Source organism: Camarhynchus parvulus, chromosome 2 (assembly GCF_901933205.1).
Source record: "Camarhynchus parvulus chromosome 2, STF_HiC, whole genome shotgun sequence".
Classification (NCBI taxonomy): domain Eukaryota; kingdom Metazoa; phylum Chordata; class Aves; order Passeriformes; family Thraupidae; genus Camarhynchus; species Camarhynchus parvulus.
Window position 1 is genome coordinate 64,987,915 of NC_044572.1, and position 19,971 is coordinate 65,007,885.

A 19,971-nucleotide genomic window follows, 5' to 3' on the forward strand; every position below is an offset into this window, starting at 1 on the left:
GTCTAAAGTTAAATGGCTCTGCCCTCATCCTAACGAGATATCTCAAAATTTTTGAGTCAACAAAGAGTTAGGTGCCTCTGAAGGCCTCCCAGAAGGGCAGCTTGTTGGACCTTTGGACTTGTGAGTTAGGCAGATAGATTTTCCTGAAGCTGTCAAAGGTGCTTGCCTTCCCCAGCTGAATATGGTGAAGTTGGCACTTGAATTTGGAGCTCATTTTTTTTCAAGTACCTGAAGCTTAGACAGAGGTCCTGTGCTTAAACTGGGCAGGCTGCAGGTGGGCTGCTGAGGAGGCAAAAGACAATTCCTTCCATCCTTGCTGCTACCAAGAAAGCCACATCAGAAGTTTGTTATTGTTGTGTACTTTTCTGTAAGTGCTCATAGACCCAGATAAACTCTACTGATCCAACAATTTCTAGAACATTGTCAAATCCTGTATGAGGAAAAACAGCCAGCACCTTTTTACTTCAACAAAAATCAAAACATTTAACAATTTCCCTTAAGAAATATATGCCTTTTCTGTGCACAAATCTTTACTTAAGATGTTAAAATTACCAACTATGAGCAGAAAATCAGCTTACCGTGAAAAAACTTCACATCTGTGCATATTTTAAAATTGTTTCACCTGCTTACAAACCACATTTCAGGGATGCAACCTGAGGCACCAGAGGCCAAATTGTCACAAGTTCAGTGATAAATTGAAACTGGAAACACAGGAGACCAGTGCTGATCTCTGAATTCTGAAATTACTCAGGTGAGGATACTCTCTCTCGCTAATAGGAATGGACATAATCTCTGCCACAGTCCTAGGCTGCTTTCCCCAGCAGTATCACCTCTGCCCTATTTAAATCAAATCTCAGCTGGTCATCAAGGTCTCACCCAAGTCCTTGTGTTGATCAGGCACTGAGAAAACCAGGACACTGGCACCATTTGGGTCAGATTAAAAAGGAGACCTAGAGATATGTGTCATTAGCAGAGGGGTGGCGCGATGTCTCAAGCTGCCTGTATCCCCAGGTAGCTTCTCAGACTTATTACAAATCCATGGGATTTGTAAGCAAGCAGCCACACCCCTGTGGGGAAGCAGGATTTGCATGTGAGGGCCCCTCGTTTCAGAGCAAAGGAGAAGAGCAGAACTCACAAGTATTGCCAGCCTAGTGCATTAAACTTTCTAGGGGAGCCGGAAAAAAGTCTTCTACCTTGCAGAATTAAATAAAACAAAAAGCAGTAAACCAAATGCACTTTAGCTGTTTCTAGGAGCTGAAAATTCATCCCACATTAAGCCCAGTTTCTGAATTCTAGCCATAGCTTGCATATTCATAGATACCAATGTGATGAGAGGATTCCCAGGAGCGCCAGAATGATCAGGGCCATCAGCCACCACTTTTAGCCCTGCACACTACAATTGAGCATATATCTCACATATTACCAAAAAGTATAATGCCTGAATTAGACATAATGGGGCAAAACAAAAGGAACAAATCAAAAATAGAAGGAGCACTAAAACTCTGTTTTATTCCATCATTATAATGGCTTGCATCAGAAGGATTTGGTTCCTATCTGTGCAAGTGTAGAAAAGATGGAGCTTGTGTAACATAAGTTCTAAGTAAACCTTTAACAGTGCAGATGATGAGGAAAGGGGAAAAATATCTTAATCAATTTGAACTGTCCTGGAATTTTACTGTAGAAATCCAACTTCAACATAATCTTGCTTTTGGTATTTGTTTTGTTTTGATTTTGTTTTGGGGTTTTTTTTTTTGTTTTGCTCATGTTTGTAGGATTGTGATAAATTATTGTTTACTCCTTCATTAAGTGTCCAGAAGTTAACAAATGTAAATTAAGTACAGAAATACGGAAAGATTCTAGATCCATCAGTATTGGTGCTTGAGGTGAAGGCTTCCTTTGATGCAATTATTTAGGACGGAAAACTATTTGTACCTTAGGGCAGAAAGAGAAAAAGAACAAAGTGAGAAACCAAAAGAGATCAGGTGCACTTTTCTATCATTTGAAGAAAAGGAGAAGAGGGATAAAGAAAAACCTAGAGAGCAAAAGGTCACCAAGAGTACATTGTAAAGCAGTGAAATGTAAGGACAAGAGCAAACTAATCTTTTGATCGAGTAAGAGCTTTGTGTGAATGGAGTTAAATTACCAGGTGCTCTTCTATCTTAATCAAATAATTTGTTTGGAGAGCTGAGGAGCTGACTCTGCTGTCCTTGTCTGCAGTTATTCCAGCTGGGCATGTTGTCTTCACATCTCAGTTTTCATCCCCTGTGTTGTTCTTGTCTTTCATACTGACCTTTCTGAGCTCTGCATTTCAGTAGAACATTTAACCTGGTCATCGAAAAATGCAGAGCTCTGGATCTCTCGTGCACATTCAAACAGAATTCAGTAGAACCTTATGGGAAATCAGGAATAAAACTCCATATGATGAGGTTTTCCATATGTGCACAGCTTCTAATACCACCCCTGGTACCACAAAATATGATAGGGCTGCTATTCAGAGCGGATGTAATCAAAGACTCATGGAAAATAAGCCTAGACAGGATTTCTTTTAGCCTATCCTGCTATCCCAGACGACAGCAATACTCAAAGTAATTACTATTCGTAAGTAATTTTGAAGTCATTAGTTCACTAATCTTTCTATCAGGCTCCCATTTACTTAAGGAGTATCAAATGGAACTGGCTGGTAGTTTCTCAACAATATGGCTTTACATTTGAAAGAATTTTTGTTGATAAAAAGAACCAAACAATTATCTAAACTTCACTTGGGAAGGGGCTCTTTTTGTCGCCATGTTAGGAACTCTCTGACCTAAAAACAGGAAGAAAGCATAGGACCACATATTTCCTCCATCTGGAATAACCAGTATCCTTTTAGCTACAATGGTCCAGTTGGAGGAGACATCCAACTTAGGGTCCAGCAGTACATTCTGCAGGTCAGGATAGCAAAATCCAGTTGGTGTATTACAGAATTAGCAGATCTTTTTGCGGGAGACACCATGCACACAATATTTTGACCTCTAACCAGATCCATGGAGAGCTGGAGAGCCTCACCAAGCAGCAGCCCAAAGCACACTTTTCACAGTTCTGTCCCCATGAAAAATATCTTGAATGCATCATAAAGAGGAACAACAAAATATTTCCCCTGTGACAAATCTTGTGGGGTGTTTGCTATTCCACACCTGGGTTTGTTTGGCACAACACCACCTCTAAGTTTTTACATTTGGGGAAGCCATGACACTAACCAAGTGGCACTCTTAGATCCCCTTCCACAGGGCTGCTCTCCAGCCATTCCTCCCCCAGTTCATACTTAGAATTTAAAGGATTGTGTTATATGAACCTATCCAACCATTCTGCATCCATCCACAAAAACATACAAAAACTAAAAGATTTAGCAACTCAAATTAAAGAAGACAGTAAGTCATAGTTAAATGATTTATTCAAAGAATGGAGCTTTACACCTTAGCTAAGGGAACTTTGTAAAATAGATCTATATGTATTAAGTTTTTTAGTGGTGATACTAATAGTAATACCTTACATACTTCAGTGTGTGCAACAAATAATAGACAAAACTATCAAAACAGTTTTTATCCTACAAGAGAGAGAAATTAGAAACAAATTCACAGAAAGTTCTCAAAATCTTACAGAGATAGTACATAAAAGTATAGACATAGAGGAAAGTTGTGAATTAAGACCTTAAAACAAGCGAGACCTTTTCAAACAATGAATCATAATTACTATCAAATATAACTTATATCCTTTAAACTAACTAAACTTTCACAGCATTAAAATTGCTGTGTTGTAATATAGTAATGCTTAATACAAACAAAAAAGATGCTTTAAACAAGTAATAAACAGATATATTATAGTAAAGCTCTATAAAACACAAAGTAGTTAATAAACAACACTATTAACAAAAGTTTCTTTTTAGTTGAACTGAGAAGGGGAATTGTGGGAATCCTTAAAATCGGAGTTTTGGGAAAGCTGCAAAAGGCAGATGTCAGAGAGAGCAGAACTGCAATTAGAGCTAAGCAGTAGCCATCGGATTTGTCAGCAGAAAAGTTACATAAGAAGTAGAAAGTAAGAACATCTCAGGAGCCAGATCCAGCATTTGGATTTGTTAAATTTTATCCCTCTGGTGACTGCCCAATGCTCCACTCGACCCCTCTGCAAGGACTCCTGTCCCTCAAGAGAGTCAGCAGCACCTCCCTGTTTCATACCATCAGCAAACCTGCTAAGGGGGCATTCAACTCCTGCCTCCAGACCACTGAGAGGTATTTGCACAGCACTGGCCCTAGAACTGATTCTGAGGAGCACCACTGGTGACTGCTCACCAGCCAGATGTAGCCCAATGCTGATGCCTCACCCTCTGCCTTCCTCCTGCCCTGGGACAAGGGGGAATATCTTATTGCTTCCAGGCATTTCCTCTCTGAGAAAGTCCAACCATGCACAGGGATTTTTCTATAGCTCAAAAGAACATGGAGAACAGGCAGTTGGTAGAAATGGCAATATCCATTTAGAAAATCACATCACTTTCCTTTCTAGTCTGTCTATGGGGAACAGATGAAAAGGAAGCTACAGCTGTGAGATTTTTGAATTTGAAAGCTTGAAATGAGCAGGGCACAGGCCCCTGGGTCAGGCTGTTAGGGCTTAGTCTGCTACTCAGTGAGATGAGAGGATTATATCATCTTTTGGTACCTGCTGCCCACCCCTGAAACCTCTGACAAAGAAACCAACTTTCAATTTTGAACACTTTGATTCCCCATTTACAAAAATAAGGCAGGAGTTGGACTATAGTGCCAAAACAATTCATGTGAATTCTTGTGCTGTTTATACTTGACTAGATGAATAGAAGTAATTAGTGTGAAAACAGGAATCTGTTAAGAACAAGATCAGGGCAAACAGCAAAAGATGAAAACTCTACTAATTAATAGAATGTTGCTACTTAGCAGAAATTTATCACAAGTCAGCACTTTGCTCTTCATGTGATCTGTTTTTCCAAATAGCTTCAAACAATACTTGTTTTAATACTATTTTCAGAATCGGCTACCAAGAATGCAAAAATCCAAAGAATTGTTTGTTACAGGGAGAGAATGTGTGTTTCAAAAGATAGAGGGGATTTCTCATCTCTTTGATAGATCCTGCACTTGCACCATCAGCTCTGCAGAGTTGTGACTGCTCAGTATACAAAAGGGAATGTGACTGAAACAGTACAAGTAATCTATGTTTGGTATCAGAAAAAAAGAGACCTCGTACCAAAATGTCTTGTGTCAAGGTGCTGGCTTCTGTTCCAGATAAGCATCTGGCTTATTTGGCACCACTGAGTGCGCTGCTCACCTTCCACAGCCAACAGGAAAGTCATGGCCTATGATCACCAGGATCCCACAGGAAACCCATAAAAATTACTCACTGCTTTCCAAACTTCCACGCTTTCCTTTTTTTTTTTCTTAATTAGGAAATTAGTGAGAAATCTTGAAAATTATCTTGCAAAGCAGAGGAGTCAAAACTCAAAGTGAATTCTTTTCCTTAAAGGAGACACAGCAGTATGTTAGGTGCCTACATCAGAGAATAGAAATGTTGAGCTACAGAAAAGCTGATGTGAAAGACTGAGATTAAAATAAGAAGAAAACCTCTCCAGTCTAAACTACTGCCTTTTGAAATGCAGACACAAACCAGAGGAAACTCTTCTGCCAAGTAAAATGACTTTAATAAGCAAACAGAATGATCTGAAAAATCTGGCATTTTTAAAATCATGGAAGAATGAACAAAAGAAATGAAATAAAACCATGCAATCTGACAGAGTGGTATTCTGATCCCAAAGCTTACTCCCCATTTGCGTGCTGACCATTTGTAAGGAGTTGCTGATTACTTAATTACCAAATTAAAAAACTGTGACCGTGAAAAGAAATATTGATGTTGAAAATAAATATTTTCTTTATGAGCCTCTAAGGTTTTTTCATCTCATTTTCAAACATGGAACCTTTGAATGAAATACTTGAAAAAAATAAACCAAAAACCTTAAGATACTACTGAGCTCACCTGTTCAGAACTAGCAGGAAAGCTTCATAAAATGTGTCAATTTGGAAGACACCCATCAGGATGATTGACTTCAACTCCTGGCCCTGCACACGACACCCCAGCAGTCACACCATGTGCCTGAGAGCATTGTCCAAACACTTCCTGAGCTCTGATGGGGGCCTGGTGCTGTGACTACTTCCCCAGGGGCCTCTTCCAGTGCCCAACCACCCTCTGGGTGAGAACATTATTAGTGATATTCAACCTAAACGTCCATTGACACACCTTCATGCTGCTCCCTTGGTCCTATCACTGGTCAGCACAGGGAAGAGATCAGTGCCTGCCCCTCCTCTTCCCCTCATGACGAAGTTGTAAGTGCAGTGAAGTCTCCCCTCAATCTCCTCCTTTCCAGTCTGAACAGACCAAGTGACCTCAGTTTCTCCCTGTAAGGCTTGCCCTCAAGGCCCTTCACCATCTTTGTTACCCTCCTTTGGATGCTATCAGCTTGATATCTTCTTCATATTTTGCCTCCCAAAACTGCCCCCAGCACTGGAGGTGAGGCTGCCCCAGCTGAGAGCAGAGCAGGACAATCCCCTCCCTTGCCTGCCTGGCCATGCTGTGCCTGATGCCCCCCAGGACAGGGTTGGCCCTCCTGGCTGCCAGGGCACTGCTGGCTCATGTTTAGCTTGCCACTGACCAGGACCCCCAGGTCCCTTTCCATGGGGCTGCTTTCCAGCCTCTCATTCCCCAGTCTGTCTGTACATCCAGGGTTGTTCTGCCCCAGGTGCATAGCTCTGTTTTTTCATCCCAGGGACGATTCCATCTGTTACCCTCCCAGTCTTGTGGAAATGCAATTTAGTTTACTAATCTGCACAGTGTCAGGAGGATAAGCATTAAGTCTACTTTTTCCTTCAACTTTTGTTTTTCTTTCTGTTCCTCCTGTAGCTGTCTCTGGAGCTGTTTTGTTTTGAAGGACAGTAGTAACTCAGTTGCTTTCCATCTCAGTTTTCAGTCCTTGTCTGTCTTTACTATTATCTTTTCTGTAGTGGCAGGCAGCACCTGGAAAGGTATCTAACACTTTGCAAATGATCACTTTCTTTTTCCTAGCCTTTATACAGCCCCTAGCAACTTAGAGATGTTCCTCCACAGCTTTCCAATCACACCAGTTATCCTGAGCCCATTTTTCTGAGAACTTAGGACTTGGACTTCTTCCATGCTTTTGTAAGTAGTCAGTGATACTACTTGCAAACCTGCTGACTACATCAATTTTTGGTGAATGTATGTTTTAAGGTCATTTAACAAATCACTGGCAAAGGTATAATCAAAACCAGGTTTAATATAGAAGTGAAAGCACAACAGAGTTCTTTGGCAAGGCTCACTCTACCACTTCCCAGATAGTTAAAAAATCCAAACAAAAAACCAGTATCAATTAATCCAGACCAAAAATATCCCCAAAGTATCTCCATGGAGCACTGCAGCTCCTGACATGTGGTGAGACACCACCTTCCTTCCTCAGGGCTTTACCCAGGACCTGCTGGGCAATTGACTGGCCCTCACTCCTGACGTTTAATACACAAGGAGGCAACATGCAAAAGATTTTTCAAAAATCAATCCACTGTAATAATTCACAAATTGGAACAGTTGTAAAATAGACTGATCAAAATATTGAAAATTGCACATTTTCCAGCAAATTCTGTGAACCAACATTTTCCCTACTGCAGCAGGAAATTTTGAAGCCAAGTTTCTTCAGCAAAGCAGAAAAATTTAAAGGAATAAGTTTGTTTCAATTGTTACATATCATTTACCTATAAAACACTCATTAGCTGTATACTGTCATCTCTCCCTGCAATTTCTATGGGCTGTTTTGGCCACCTAAAACAGCCAAGTTCATATTTACAGGGACAGTGACAGAGTGTGAATTCAGAAGAATAATAGTAGAAGACTCTGGTTCTCCATGTTTCAGTGCATTTTAATGTGAATTTATAATAAGCATTCTAGGCTACTTTCTAATCCTCCGGATATTATAAATAATAATTTTTTAATGTATTTACTCTAGGAATTAATTTATTTTGATCACTGAGAATGTCTCTGCTTCACTTTTTTATAGACTGTCTCAGATTCAACACAGAACAGTTCTTTTCATTGCGAACTAAAGGGAAAAGTTCTGTGCTGACACACATCATTCCTGTGAATGTAGCTCCAGAGCTGAAAGCGACCCACTTCTCTCAGCATCTTGCAGTTCTGCTTACAGCATAACACTTGGATGCATTTCTCCCACCTTCGCTCTCTGCAGTGTCTGCAGAGGGTGAGAAAGACCCCAGAACATGAGTTGCTCAGTTTGTCCTCAAACCCACTTTGCACTTATTTGAGAATTAGCAAGACCTTTTAAAAATCAATGGATTCTACATGGCATTTATAAGCAAGAGATGATGCTCCCTCTTCCATAAGGGCTGCTGAGTACTTTAGGTAGCTGTTGCTATAAAAATATTCCATATTTGAGACTACCATATGGTTTTCTAGAAACCTGCTCCATCCCAGCGCTGCACTCTGATATTTCGTTGCTCTGCTTCCCCATGTGACATGTGCAGAATCTAAGATATTGCTTGTGTGCTATCCACGCCTCCACTCAGCGCCCTGCCTGCTCTCCTTCACTTCCTCCAGCCTTTAACAGTGGAGGATAGAGACATGTATGGCATTAGGAAATATTTCTCCCATTGCACTACTTTGCATTTGCCTTCCATTTGCTTGGCAAACAGGGAATTTTTCTCAAGGACAGCTTTGCACAAGTAGCTGTGTTAAGCTCTGTTCATACTGCTTCAGGACAAAGATACACTATTCCAGCATTTTCTTTGGAGCAAGGATTTGGAGGTGCATTAAATAATGAGATTTTAATGGATACCTTGAAGGCTCTAAAGCCAGAGAAAGAGAAAAAATGCATTATTTCATCTCTCCAGCTTAACTGATGCCTTTCCCCTTTCACAATACAAGATATTAGCAAGTTGTCTGCTTCAACAGCATCAGTTCATGGAAGGAGTTGGTACTCACCATTGAGGACAGAACAACTGCAGAGGGAAAAACCATTCCATCTGTTCATGGATGTAATCCCTCTGTTTTCTGTTTCAGCTCATCCTTGCCACGTGGGAAGGCGGCTACAACCTGCAGTGCCAGAACCTCCACAGCGCAGGGGAGGCTGATATCCGGGTGAGAGACAAAAGCAGCTCAGCCCCCAGCATCCTGTCTGTTTTAACTGTCTTTAACTGTCCTAGGACATACCCTGAGCTCTGATAAAATGTCTCTACTCTAGAGGAGGATAGATTTCATTGTACTTAGTATCAAATTTAGATTTTTTCAAAAGAAGAATCTGGCAGCAAAATCCGTTCAGTGTCAAGGAAATGGTAGCGCCCTTAAAAAAACTGAACAAACTCCAAAATGAAGCAAAAACCCACTCACAAAACTGCACCTTTGGAAAAAAAAAAAAACAAAAAACCAATTAGAAAACCCTTACTAGAAGTTTATATTTCTTAAATTATATTTTGATAATTATATATTTATACAATTTCTTAAAAGATACGTGTTTTTTTACAAAACTGCTTCATTGAAAAGCAAAATAAAATTGAAGACAGAGCTTGTGCTTCTCCTTTAAAGCATATTAATGCCTTCTGGGAATTTGCATGCCTAGGGAGTGAAGAATTACAGTCATATTTAAGCAATTGTATGGACAGATATTGATCTCCTGCTCCTTTGTTCTTGCATGTACAGGTAGCCAAGGTGCTGTGGTGGTATTATTTTTCCAAAGTAATTGAATTCATGGACACTATCTTCTTTGTGCTGAGAAAGAAAACCAGCCAGATCACCTTCCTTCACGTGTATCACCATGCCACTATGTTTAACATTTGGTGGTGTGTTCTGAACTGGATACCTTGTGGGCAGAGTAAGTCTTTATTTCCTTCATCACCCCGGGTCTAAGTCAGCTGCAGCTGGGGAGGAATCACATCACCATGCAAAGGGATTGTGTCACTGTGCAATGTGAGGGCACCTTTAGGGTTCAGAGCCTTTCAGAACTGCTGACCACCTGCAGAACACAGGAAAGTTAAAAGCATGGTTAAAAGTTCAGGCCAAAAATACCTGAGTGTTAGGCCTTAGACTTTTCACTTAGCTGCCACAAACTCATGTATTTACTTCTCTTCAAACCACTTTTAAGCATCACAGTACTGAGTACCACAGAGGAGCTAGCACATACAAGACCTACTCCAAAAGCAGATGCAGGAAGAAGTCAGGACCCTGGTAAAGCCTTTATCAATCACAACAAATAAAATCAATGGCTTTTTTACAGGCTCAAGTCTTGCATAATCTCTGTTTTAGCAAGATACTTTACTTAGTCACTAATTAAAATACCAGTTTGAGTTTGTTCTGGTTTTTTATGAAAATACATCCTCAGAAAGTTATGGTAGCTGTCATCATCTTCCCTGTTAGGAAGGGATCTATAGTGCCACAGGCTGGTCACTTGGTGTTTGTATAAGAAGTCCAAACAGCAGAGCTTCATCTGTCTCACAACAGGCACACTTTTCCAGGGCTTGACACAGCTAGAGGCTTCCTGTGGAGCCGCTTCTAAAGTTGAGAAAAAACACAGTTTTCTTGCAACCTATTAGAGTGAGTTACCCTAACCCCTTTGCAACATTTGTTAAGAAACTTGTTGCAGGTCTTTTTCAGAGCTAAAAGCAGAATTCACATTTGCTGGCACTTACTGTGGACAACACAAAATCAAAGTAAATCAGTGTTAGAGGTAGAAGCAGGGATCAGAGATTTCATAGCGATTAGGAGCTATTCTAGAGGCTTAAACAAATCACTGGGAGTTTGTGCTTTGTAATGTGTGGTCCCCACACTTCACACTAGTGCTGCACTACTGTAATTAAACCAGCAGCTAAGTAATTAATCAGTGGCAAATCAGAACAACTGGTGAGTCCCTCTTGTGGTTGTAGCACTGCCATCAAACTCACAAGCACACCGTAGAGAGTAGTGCTGCTCCTTCTCCACAGTCTGCAAAGTAGGATAATTAATTTCCTCTAGAACTAGCATTCACTAAATGTAACTAATAAGAGCAGCAAGGTATTATTGGGGATGAAATTCTATAAATGTGCATCTAGCAGAAGAGTCAATGAAGAAAACAAGAGTGGTGATCAAACACAGGCACAAAAGGCTGGTTTAATTCAGAGTAAAGCCCTTGCTACTGCATCAGAGAGCAGGAGTACAGAAGCCCCCCAGAGTCCTAAGCAGCAAAGTCATCAGCAGCATTGTTTAAAGCTTACAGGAATAATGGAAAGACTCAGCAAGAAGAGCTTTAGGAGAGGGGAAAAATAGCATGTAAACTACAGAATAGGAAAAAGTGGAGGAGAAGAAAAATACCAGATAAAAATACAAAATTCAGCATAAGAACAACCCTCTAGGAAGTACCATTTGGTTTTTCAGTTGTCCCTAGGAAACCACCTCTACACATCAGGAATGTCTTTAGCAAGAAATAAGCACGGAAGGAATACGTTGTCATCTTATTGCAGGGATTCCATACTGTCGTCTCCTTATCACAAGAGTTTCACACCTTCTCGGTATTTCTTCTGGGCAGCTACTCAGAGAAGTGACTCTTTTTCTTCACAAAGCAGCCAACTGACTCCAGGTCCCTCCTCAACCAGCCCCCCCCACTCTTTTATAGCACTCTTCTTCTCACTGGTTACAGCTGTGGCCTGTTTAAGTCAGGCCTGTTCCTAATCTTTGATAATTGGCCCAGCTGCAAATCCTTAGGGGTAAGATTACCTTCTACACTATTTTCTTATATTCTATCCCCCTATAGGAACACTTACATTTGCAAGAGATTCAATATAGAAGCAATACAACAAGCAATAATATCCTCTCTCACTTTTTAGCAGTTGGTACTTAATTATTTTTTCCCTAATGGATTTTTATAGGCTTCTTTGGACCCACTTTGAATAGCTTTATCCACGTGCTTATGTATTCTTACTATGGACTGTCAGTCATCCCTTCCATGCGCAAATATCTCTGGTGGAAGAAATACCTCACTCAGGCACAACTGGTATGTATCTGTTTTACTTTCATTTTTAACTACTAGAAATCCTTCAAAATGTGAGAGAGGACGAAATGAACTATAGGTAAACATTGTGCTTTACACAATTAAGCCAGTTAGAATTGAAGCATAACTAAACTATCATACAGCATAAGTCACTAGTGCAGCTTGAAAAAAATTAATGAAGGAAATTGTGTTCAGAAGTGTTTTCTGTAGAAAACAAACAGTAGAGACTCTTTAGTCCACAAAATTCTGTTAGTTTTGAACAATTGCATAGGAAATAACTGCTCTTTAATTGTGGGGAAAAAAACTGATTTAAAAGTCACAAAAAATGTCTGACAGAGCCAGGTCCAAGACAGACCGCCCCTGCTGGCCAAAGCTGAGCCCATCAGCAAAGGCGGGAGCACCTCCGTGATATCGTATTTATTCATGGGTGAAAAACATAGCACAGCAGCTGAGAGAGAAGACAGGAAATGTGAGAAGCCCTGCAATTACCCAGGTCAAAACAGAAGGAGGGAATTAGCACCAAAAGCTCCCCTGCAGCCTGTGGTGAAGATGCTGGTGAAGCTGTTCCCCCTGCAGCCCACGGAGGTCAGGGGAGCAGAGATCCACCTGCGGCCCACAGAGGACCTCACGCTGCAGCAATGGACATGTTTGCCCTGAAGGAAGATACAGCCAGTGGGGAAATAGGCTCCCATGGACCCACAGAGAGAGAAGCCCACCCTGGAGCAGATTTGCTGGTGGAATCGGTAATTCCTTGGGGACCTACATAGGAAAAGCCTGTTTCTGAAGGACTGGACCTTGTGGAAGGGACCCATGCTGGGGCAATTTGTGAAGAACTGCAGCTCATGGGAAATACCCACATTGGAACTCTCCCGTGGGAGGGACCCCACACTCAAGCATGGAAAGAGTGTGAGGAGAAAGGAGCAGCAAAGCCAAAGCAATAGGGGCTGACTACAAACCCCATTCTGCTGCACTACATGGAAGGAAGTAGAAGAGTGAAGTTCAGAAGTGAAGTTAAACCTGAGAAGAAACAGGGGTTTAGAGGAAGGTGGTTTTAATTTTATTTCTTGCTATCCTTCTGTGTTATTAATTGGCAGTACTCGAAACTAATCTTCCTCAAGTCTAATTTGTTTATAACAGTAATAGGTAAGTTTTATCAATCACTCTCCCTAACTTTATCTCAATCCACAAGTTCTTTTCATCTCATTTTCTCCCCCTACTCTACTGAGGAGAAGAAGGGAGAGAGCTGCTGGGTGGGCAGCTGGCAGCCAAGCCAGATTAACCCATGACACAGTGGTATAACTGCAAAATACAAAATGGTGTAAACAAAGTTTAGGCAATACAGAAATTTATTTCTAAAAGTCTGTTCCACCTGTTGCTGTACCTGAGAAGCTGAGCCACATCAAAAGTTTCTATCAACAAGATATAAAGCTTGATATGAAATAAAGTTCCTTTTACTTTTTATCTCTTAGAGCCTGTTCATATTATTTGGAAGTTGAGATGTTTGCAGTGAGTTTAAAATGCCTGTGTAGAAATTTGCTTAGCCAGAGCTGCTTCTCTGAGACCATCCCTGCAGGTGAAACACACTGCAGTGCTGGAAATGCACCTCAGTACACTGGTTTGAGGGCACACTTATCTGACTGAGGAAAAATCAGGTCCACCGGTGTGGGCTGTGGCTGAGAGTTCTAAATACAGACAAGTCTCTGCAATTTCTTCCCTGTCTCATTTTTGCTTCCTTTGTCCCCTCCTTAACTCCATTAATGCAAGTGATAACCTATCTGAACTCCTTGGACCTGAGTTTTGCATTTTCTGTTCAGACTTCTAAAGCTATTACCAGGAGTCTTCAGTTTCCTCCGGTTTCTGCCCAGCAACAGAGACAACAACTGTACCTGTCGCAAGGACTGGAAGATAGAGCAAAATCTACTAAATCTGAGAGGAAAAAAAAAGCTTCCCTTTTGTCAACTAGGCCTATAAACTTACTTTTAGAAATCTCTGACCCCTTAGGATTTTATTTAATTTCACAAGAGCACCATTTTAACTTAACCTTCACAATGCATTCAGAGGTTATAAAGGGATACTTTTCAAGAGTACTCAAACTTTCACAGAGCAGGACTAGGGACCACTGCTGTGTCTGATTTAGCTAGCACCGACCCTTTCTCAGCAAATACACCTGCATTATCTTCTCTCCGCAGATCCAGTTTCTGCTCACTATTGTGCACACACTCAGTGCAGCTGTGAAGCCATGTGGATTCCCATTTGGCTGCCTCATGTTCCAGTCCTCCTACATGGCCACACTGGTCATCCTGTTCATCAACTTCTACATTAAGGTAAGCAGTCTTCTGAGAGCTCTCTGACAAAGATGGGGAAAACAGAACTTTTTGGATAGCAGTCTGGGTGCACTCAGATGTAGAATGACCATCAGTGCTTAAAATATGTTAGTCTTAAAATATATACATCATTTAAGAATAACAGATACAGTCATGTCTGAGAGAGAGAGAGAGTTTCTCAGTAGTGATGACCTCCTCATTGCAGCTCAACTCTTCTGCACTTGTATAGCAGGTCAGGTACTGCATTTAGTACATAGGAAGTCTGAATTTGCTTTGGTGGGCAAATTTTTGAGTCTTTCTCCTCCTTAGGAAAAAAAAAAAATAGAGCTCTGTCTTTGCCTTGTTTACTTCAACATCTTTTAGCAGGGAGTGCTCTAGCCTGCCTACATATATAAAGCTTTTAGTGTAAAGCTTCTAGTGTACTTGAAATCTCTTTTGACATGGAGAAGCATTACAGTAAGGCTAGTAACGTAACATCACCCACAGTCACAAAAAGGCTACTGTACTCCTAATGCAGTCTGAAGCAAATATATACATCTGCATCAACAAACAGCAGACAAGCTCCATTTACAGTTAACCATAAGCAGTGTTTTGGCAGGCTCTAAATGAATCCAAATATTTATTTTGGATTTTTCTTTTACAGACATACCGGAAAGCACCTTCAAGAACAGCTGTAAAGGAAACCCCTGCCACAACAGAAATCAAGAATGGTTTCCATAAGGACTACTTTGCTGCTGCCAATGGATTGCAGAATAATAAGAAGGCACAATAAGTATAGTGTTTCCTATGAATTTTTTTCTAAAGAGAAAAAGAAGAAAAAAGACTGAATTACAAGCTTTAGCTTAAAACCTATTTGATTACATTTATCAGTTCTTTGTACCAGACACTTATTAATGTACTGCTATTTAGGTTTTAACAAAATGAGTAGAATTACTTGTCTTGTCCAAGATCAACATCAGAACAAAGAAAGCCAAGACCTTTCTCATATGAAAAAGAAAACCTTTCTGATCTCTAATGCTGACACAAAAACGCCTTATGAAACACTTGATGGATAAATCCATCAATGCCTTCAAAAGGTTAGGACTCTGTTCAGACTAACATGGTGAGCACTTTCTGTGCATGTGAGAGGTCTTGAGGCAAGGCTTCACAGTGCACCCAGTACATCCAGCTGAACTGCAGCCAAGGCCAGGAAAATAAAGGAGGAGTGGCAGGAAAGGTGAGCATTGTACCTCTTTCGTCACCATACCCCTCTTTTCTTCTCAGCAATTCCCCAAAGCACACTAGCAAGGTAGCTTTTGATCCTGTGGGAGCCCTGGGGAAGGACATGACAGAGGGCAGAGCCCAGGCACACCATCCCATAGTTTGCAGGCAGTTGTGGCTCCACATTCACTTTCTTTATACAAGTGCAACCTGATTCAAATGCCAGGAAGGCTGGCAGGAGCTTTCTGTTTCAGGAGGCTGGACTGGTAGCCCCTGGCGCTGCCCAGAATGGAATTCTGAACATAGAGCAAAACAAGTGACTTTGGATGTGCTAACTTAACAGAAGTTCTAGGTAAATGGATTTTGAAAGAAATAGGGTCATGCAAACTTAAGGCAGATAAATCCCTTGAGTGTAAATGTGTGTAAAGTTAATCCTATACAAACACTGCTAATTCAAAGCAAACCCTCATGCTACATATTAATAGACTAGAAGATGCAGAAAATTTGTGAGTTCAGCAATGAGCCAAACAGGTTATACAGGAGCTTCTGTGGTGGGTGGACCTTACTCAGACTGGTCTCTGGCTGGAGAAACAGATGGGACTGAGGCACAAGCTGCTGGAGGGGAAGTAAGGAGATATCTGCTGTCTGCAGCTATAAAGGTGCCTCCCAATAGTCCATCACCATCTCTGTTGCTTCAGTTCACTGCATTTACCCCCACTTAAATGCTTAGAAATTAAGAATACCCAGGGTTAACTTCATGAGTCTGCCCTCACCCGTTTCTCATTTAGCCCACTTAATTTCCTCTACTAAAAATAGACACAGACTATTCTTCCCTCACAGTGAAGTAGTTCCGATCTCTTCCATTCTTGTGTATAAAATTCTCTTGACAAAAACAACTTTTGGAGTCACTCCAGCCCAGCAAGTCCCTTGAACTGAAGCAGTTCTGTAAAGGAAATATGTCCTCTCATTCCTGTCACCTTGCAGAGTCCCACAGCAGGAGGAGGACAAAACACATACCTAGCCAACACAGAGGGCCCAAGCAGCCACAGAAGGCCCACATGTAGAAGAGGCTGTCCCACATCCTGCTGTCCAATTTTTCTGCACTTCTAGAGGGCCAGTTATCCCCTCCAGATATCCCCATTTAGATGATCTGCTGTCAGGAGGTCTTGGAGACTGCAGGCATAAAGGCAGGAGGAAGGTTTAGCCCATGGAGCAGTATGGACACAGGGCAGCCAGCCTCATCAGGAGAGACCACAGCCCTGAGGGCTCATGGATAGGAAGGAAAGAGGCTGAGGAAGTGGTACAGTAGGGGAAGAAGAACAGATGGGGTTGTCCAGTAAAAGCAAGAGGAGAAAATGGCATGAAGAAGGGTGTCTTGTGTCAGAATTCTACTTGGCTGTGTGCTTGAAAGTCCCATTGAATGCCGTCTGTCTCCAGCCAGTTCCAGCTCCATTGCACTGTGGACAAAACTTTTCTGCTCCAGCAGAAAACAGAAATTCTCCAAGTGCTACAGCAGAAACAGCACCTCATAGCAGCCTGACTGCCGAACTTCATCATCATGAACTGGGTGACCACAATAACTGCAATATTCAAACTCTTTTACACCACCACACCAGCCTAGATCTAACTGGTGCATATTCACATTTGCTCCCCTCTTCATGAAGATGGTCATGAAACCTCACTTACTGAAAGTCAGTGTTTTGTTTTATTTAACACTCAATAAGGGGAAAAGCAGCCACACAAAAGACAAAACCCAAACAAAAAAAGCCAAGAACCCTGCATTCACAAAGCCTGGACACTGTATGCATATGCTGTTTCTCTCTGGCCCTTCCAGAAACTTTACAGGCATTTCTGATTGATACTGTAAAAATCCCAAGACGTAAGAAATTAGTAGGTTTGACTGAGAGTGTTTTACACAGCCCTGAGTAAAGGGAGAGCTTCAGAGCTCTGTATAAATCAGTTTAATACTGGAAGCCAGGGTAAAGGCAGAGGAATTTGAAGGAGCTGACAAGACAGCGAACAAGGCAATGAGCTGGACCCTTCATCTAAGGCAGGCAACACAAGGGTTGTGTGGCCCAGCATGGATTTTAGGCCGAGTGGAGTCCATAATCTTTTGATGGCAAAGCATGCATTTGACTATCAAGGTGGAAAGCGTCAGCTGTGCTAAATGTTAAAGTTTGCTATGGCAATCAAACCCACAGATATTGTCTTTTGTTCTGTTGAAACCTCATTCAAAAGAAAAGGAAATAAATGCCTTACTTGAAAATTCAAAGGGCTGGGGAAAAAAAAAAAAAAAAAAAAAAAAAAAAAAAAAGGTAAAAACCAGATGGTCTCAGACCTTGCAGATCCAGATCAGCCAGGATGGCTGGAATCAGGTATGTTTAAAATTCTTCAGATACGTCTTAACATCTTCAAAATGCCGCAACTTTGAAGAAAGAGAAGCATTGACTTTTTAAACTGATTTTCCTGTAATACATAACACTGTAAATAAACAAATTTTACTATCAGACTGTCTCCACTTCTCCTTAAGGCATCAAATTGGGCTGATAACTGGTTACTTGAGACTGCTTTTGTTCTCCAGCTTTTTCAGAAGCATTTTAGGGCGTTCACATCAGATTCAAAAACAATCTCCATAACTTGATACAACACCTTCACTAGTATTAGTGTAAAGCTTCCATACAGTTTTTTTGGCCCTCTACCTATAAAAATGTGGGCTTTTGAACAAAGGTAAAATTGAAGTAGAGAACTCGTTTGTTCAAAGATTGTACTTGCCCATCAAGTCCTCATTTGATTATCAGGTTGTTTTCACTTGGAATGTGATGGTTGAAAACAGGGGAGAGACAGCAGAGAAATCAAAATCTCAAAAATAAACCTCAGGATCTCAAAAATAAAATTTCTTTCAGGTTGAAAGTACACAATAGCTCACAGCTGTTCCTAGAAACATGTCTATTTTCCAGTCCATTACCCTCTTAGATACAGTTCTACTGCCTGAAGAAGCAGGACCTGTCCCTGTGTGCTCCAGCTAACCTCAGCATGCCTTATCAATAGCAGGGTGGGCTGTTCCTGGGCCAGGGTAAACACACACAACTCCTCTGCCCATTTCTAGCCACAGAGGACATCCTTTTTTCTGGCTTTACGCAGCCTTGACATGAATTAGCTGCAGCCTTTGGATGGGCCACTGCACTGGCACAGAATGTGCAGGTAAACAAGCACTTAGCACAGCATTTTCCCTGGCAAACAAAACTCACCCCTTCAGGTTCCTGATGGCAGATTGCAGGAACCTCTTGGCACTCTCAAACCAGCCCGAGTTGGCACTGGTGCCAGCTTGGGTCTGAGAGGCATCCTGCACAATGCGGAATTTCAGCAGCCAGCCTTTATAATTTCATTATTTTCCTTTCCTGGCTAGCCTTCTGATGAAATCCTTTCTTCTATTGTTTTAGTATTTAATTTTCTTTCAATATAATATATATCATAAAATAATAAATCAGCCCTCTGAAACATGGAGTCAAGATTCTCATCTCTTCCCTCATCCTTGGACCCCTGCGAACACCACCACATCAAAGCAACTGAACACGTTGAAATTTGAGCTATATATATCTGCACTGAAAGGAAGAAAATAAAAGAAATACCTGGATTAATAGCACTTTAAAAAGCATGAAGTGGGAAGGGCAAAGAAAACCTGCCAAGGTCAGCTACCTACCTTCCAAAAGGTAATTTTAGGATAACCCAATTACACATCTGTTGCAGAAACCAAATGGACTTCAGACCATCAGGAGGTTTAAGGTCAAACATGTTTAATTAACCCAGCAGTGCAGGAAGAGGTATGAGATGGGCTGTCCAACGTCAGAACATGTCATTTCTGCCGATGTGGTCTCCAAACACTTCTACTGCCTACAGATGGAAAGACCATTAGTAAAGTCCAGAGTTTTCACTTTAGGCAGTTCACAGGTTATCAAGATGGAACACATTGAGCCTCTCAAATGCTAAAGTGTTTCATATGAAGGGATAGATGAGTGCAGGGGTAGAAGGTATTTAAGCAGTGTGGCATCCTTTCTGCTCTCCCATACCCATTATTAAAACACCCTTTTTGGGTTCAGATTTTTCCAATAAGAGTTAAAACCAAATCTAAGTGCATACAAATACATTATGGCAATTTTTACTAAGTAAGGAACCCTGATTTTTCCTTTATCCATGCCCTCTGAAGTCCTCAACACTCACCTTCCAAGCTTTATGTGGAGATGCAACAATAAGAGATACAGAAATGCGCTCTAAGTTATCTAGCAAAGATACTTAGATGAAAAGTATTCCTAAGTTTCTACAGTTAGAAGAGACACCAAGAGAGCCTTCTGCCAATACACATGA

At 41.2% G+C, this 19,971-nt stretch overlaps 1 protein-coding gene across 2 annotated transcripts in view; it reads left to right on the forward strand.

The window, feature by feature from the left end:
* ELOVL2 (ELOVL fatty acid elongase 2) overlaps nt 1–18,119 on the forward strand; it is a 51,143-nt gene extending 33,024 nt beyond the window's left edge. Inside the window, exons 4-8 of one of the 2 annotated variants that reach the window (XM_030943483.1) lie at nt 9,130–9,207; nt 9,766–9,937; nt 11,964–12,088; nt 14,275–14,409; nt 15,053–18,116. In XM_030943483.1, the coding sequence (XP_030799343.1) occupies nt 9,130–9,207; nt 9,766–9,937; nt 11,964–12,088; nt 14,275–14,409; nt 15,053–15,181 (639 nt within the window). In that variant the 3' untranslated portion in view covers nt 15,182–18,116. Of the gene's footprint in view, nt 1–9,129; nt 9,208–9,765; nt 9,938–11,963; nt 12,089–14,274; nt 14,410–15,052 lie in introns of both variants that reach the window. The other variant, XM_030943484.1, reaches the window with a different exon arrangement.
* Nucleotides 18,120–19,971: the final 1,852 nt, after the last annotated feature.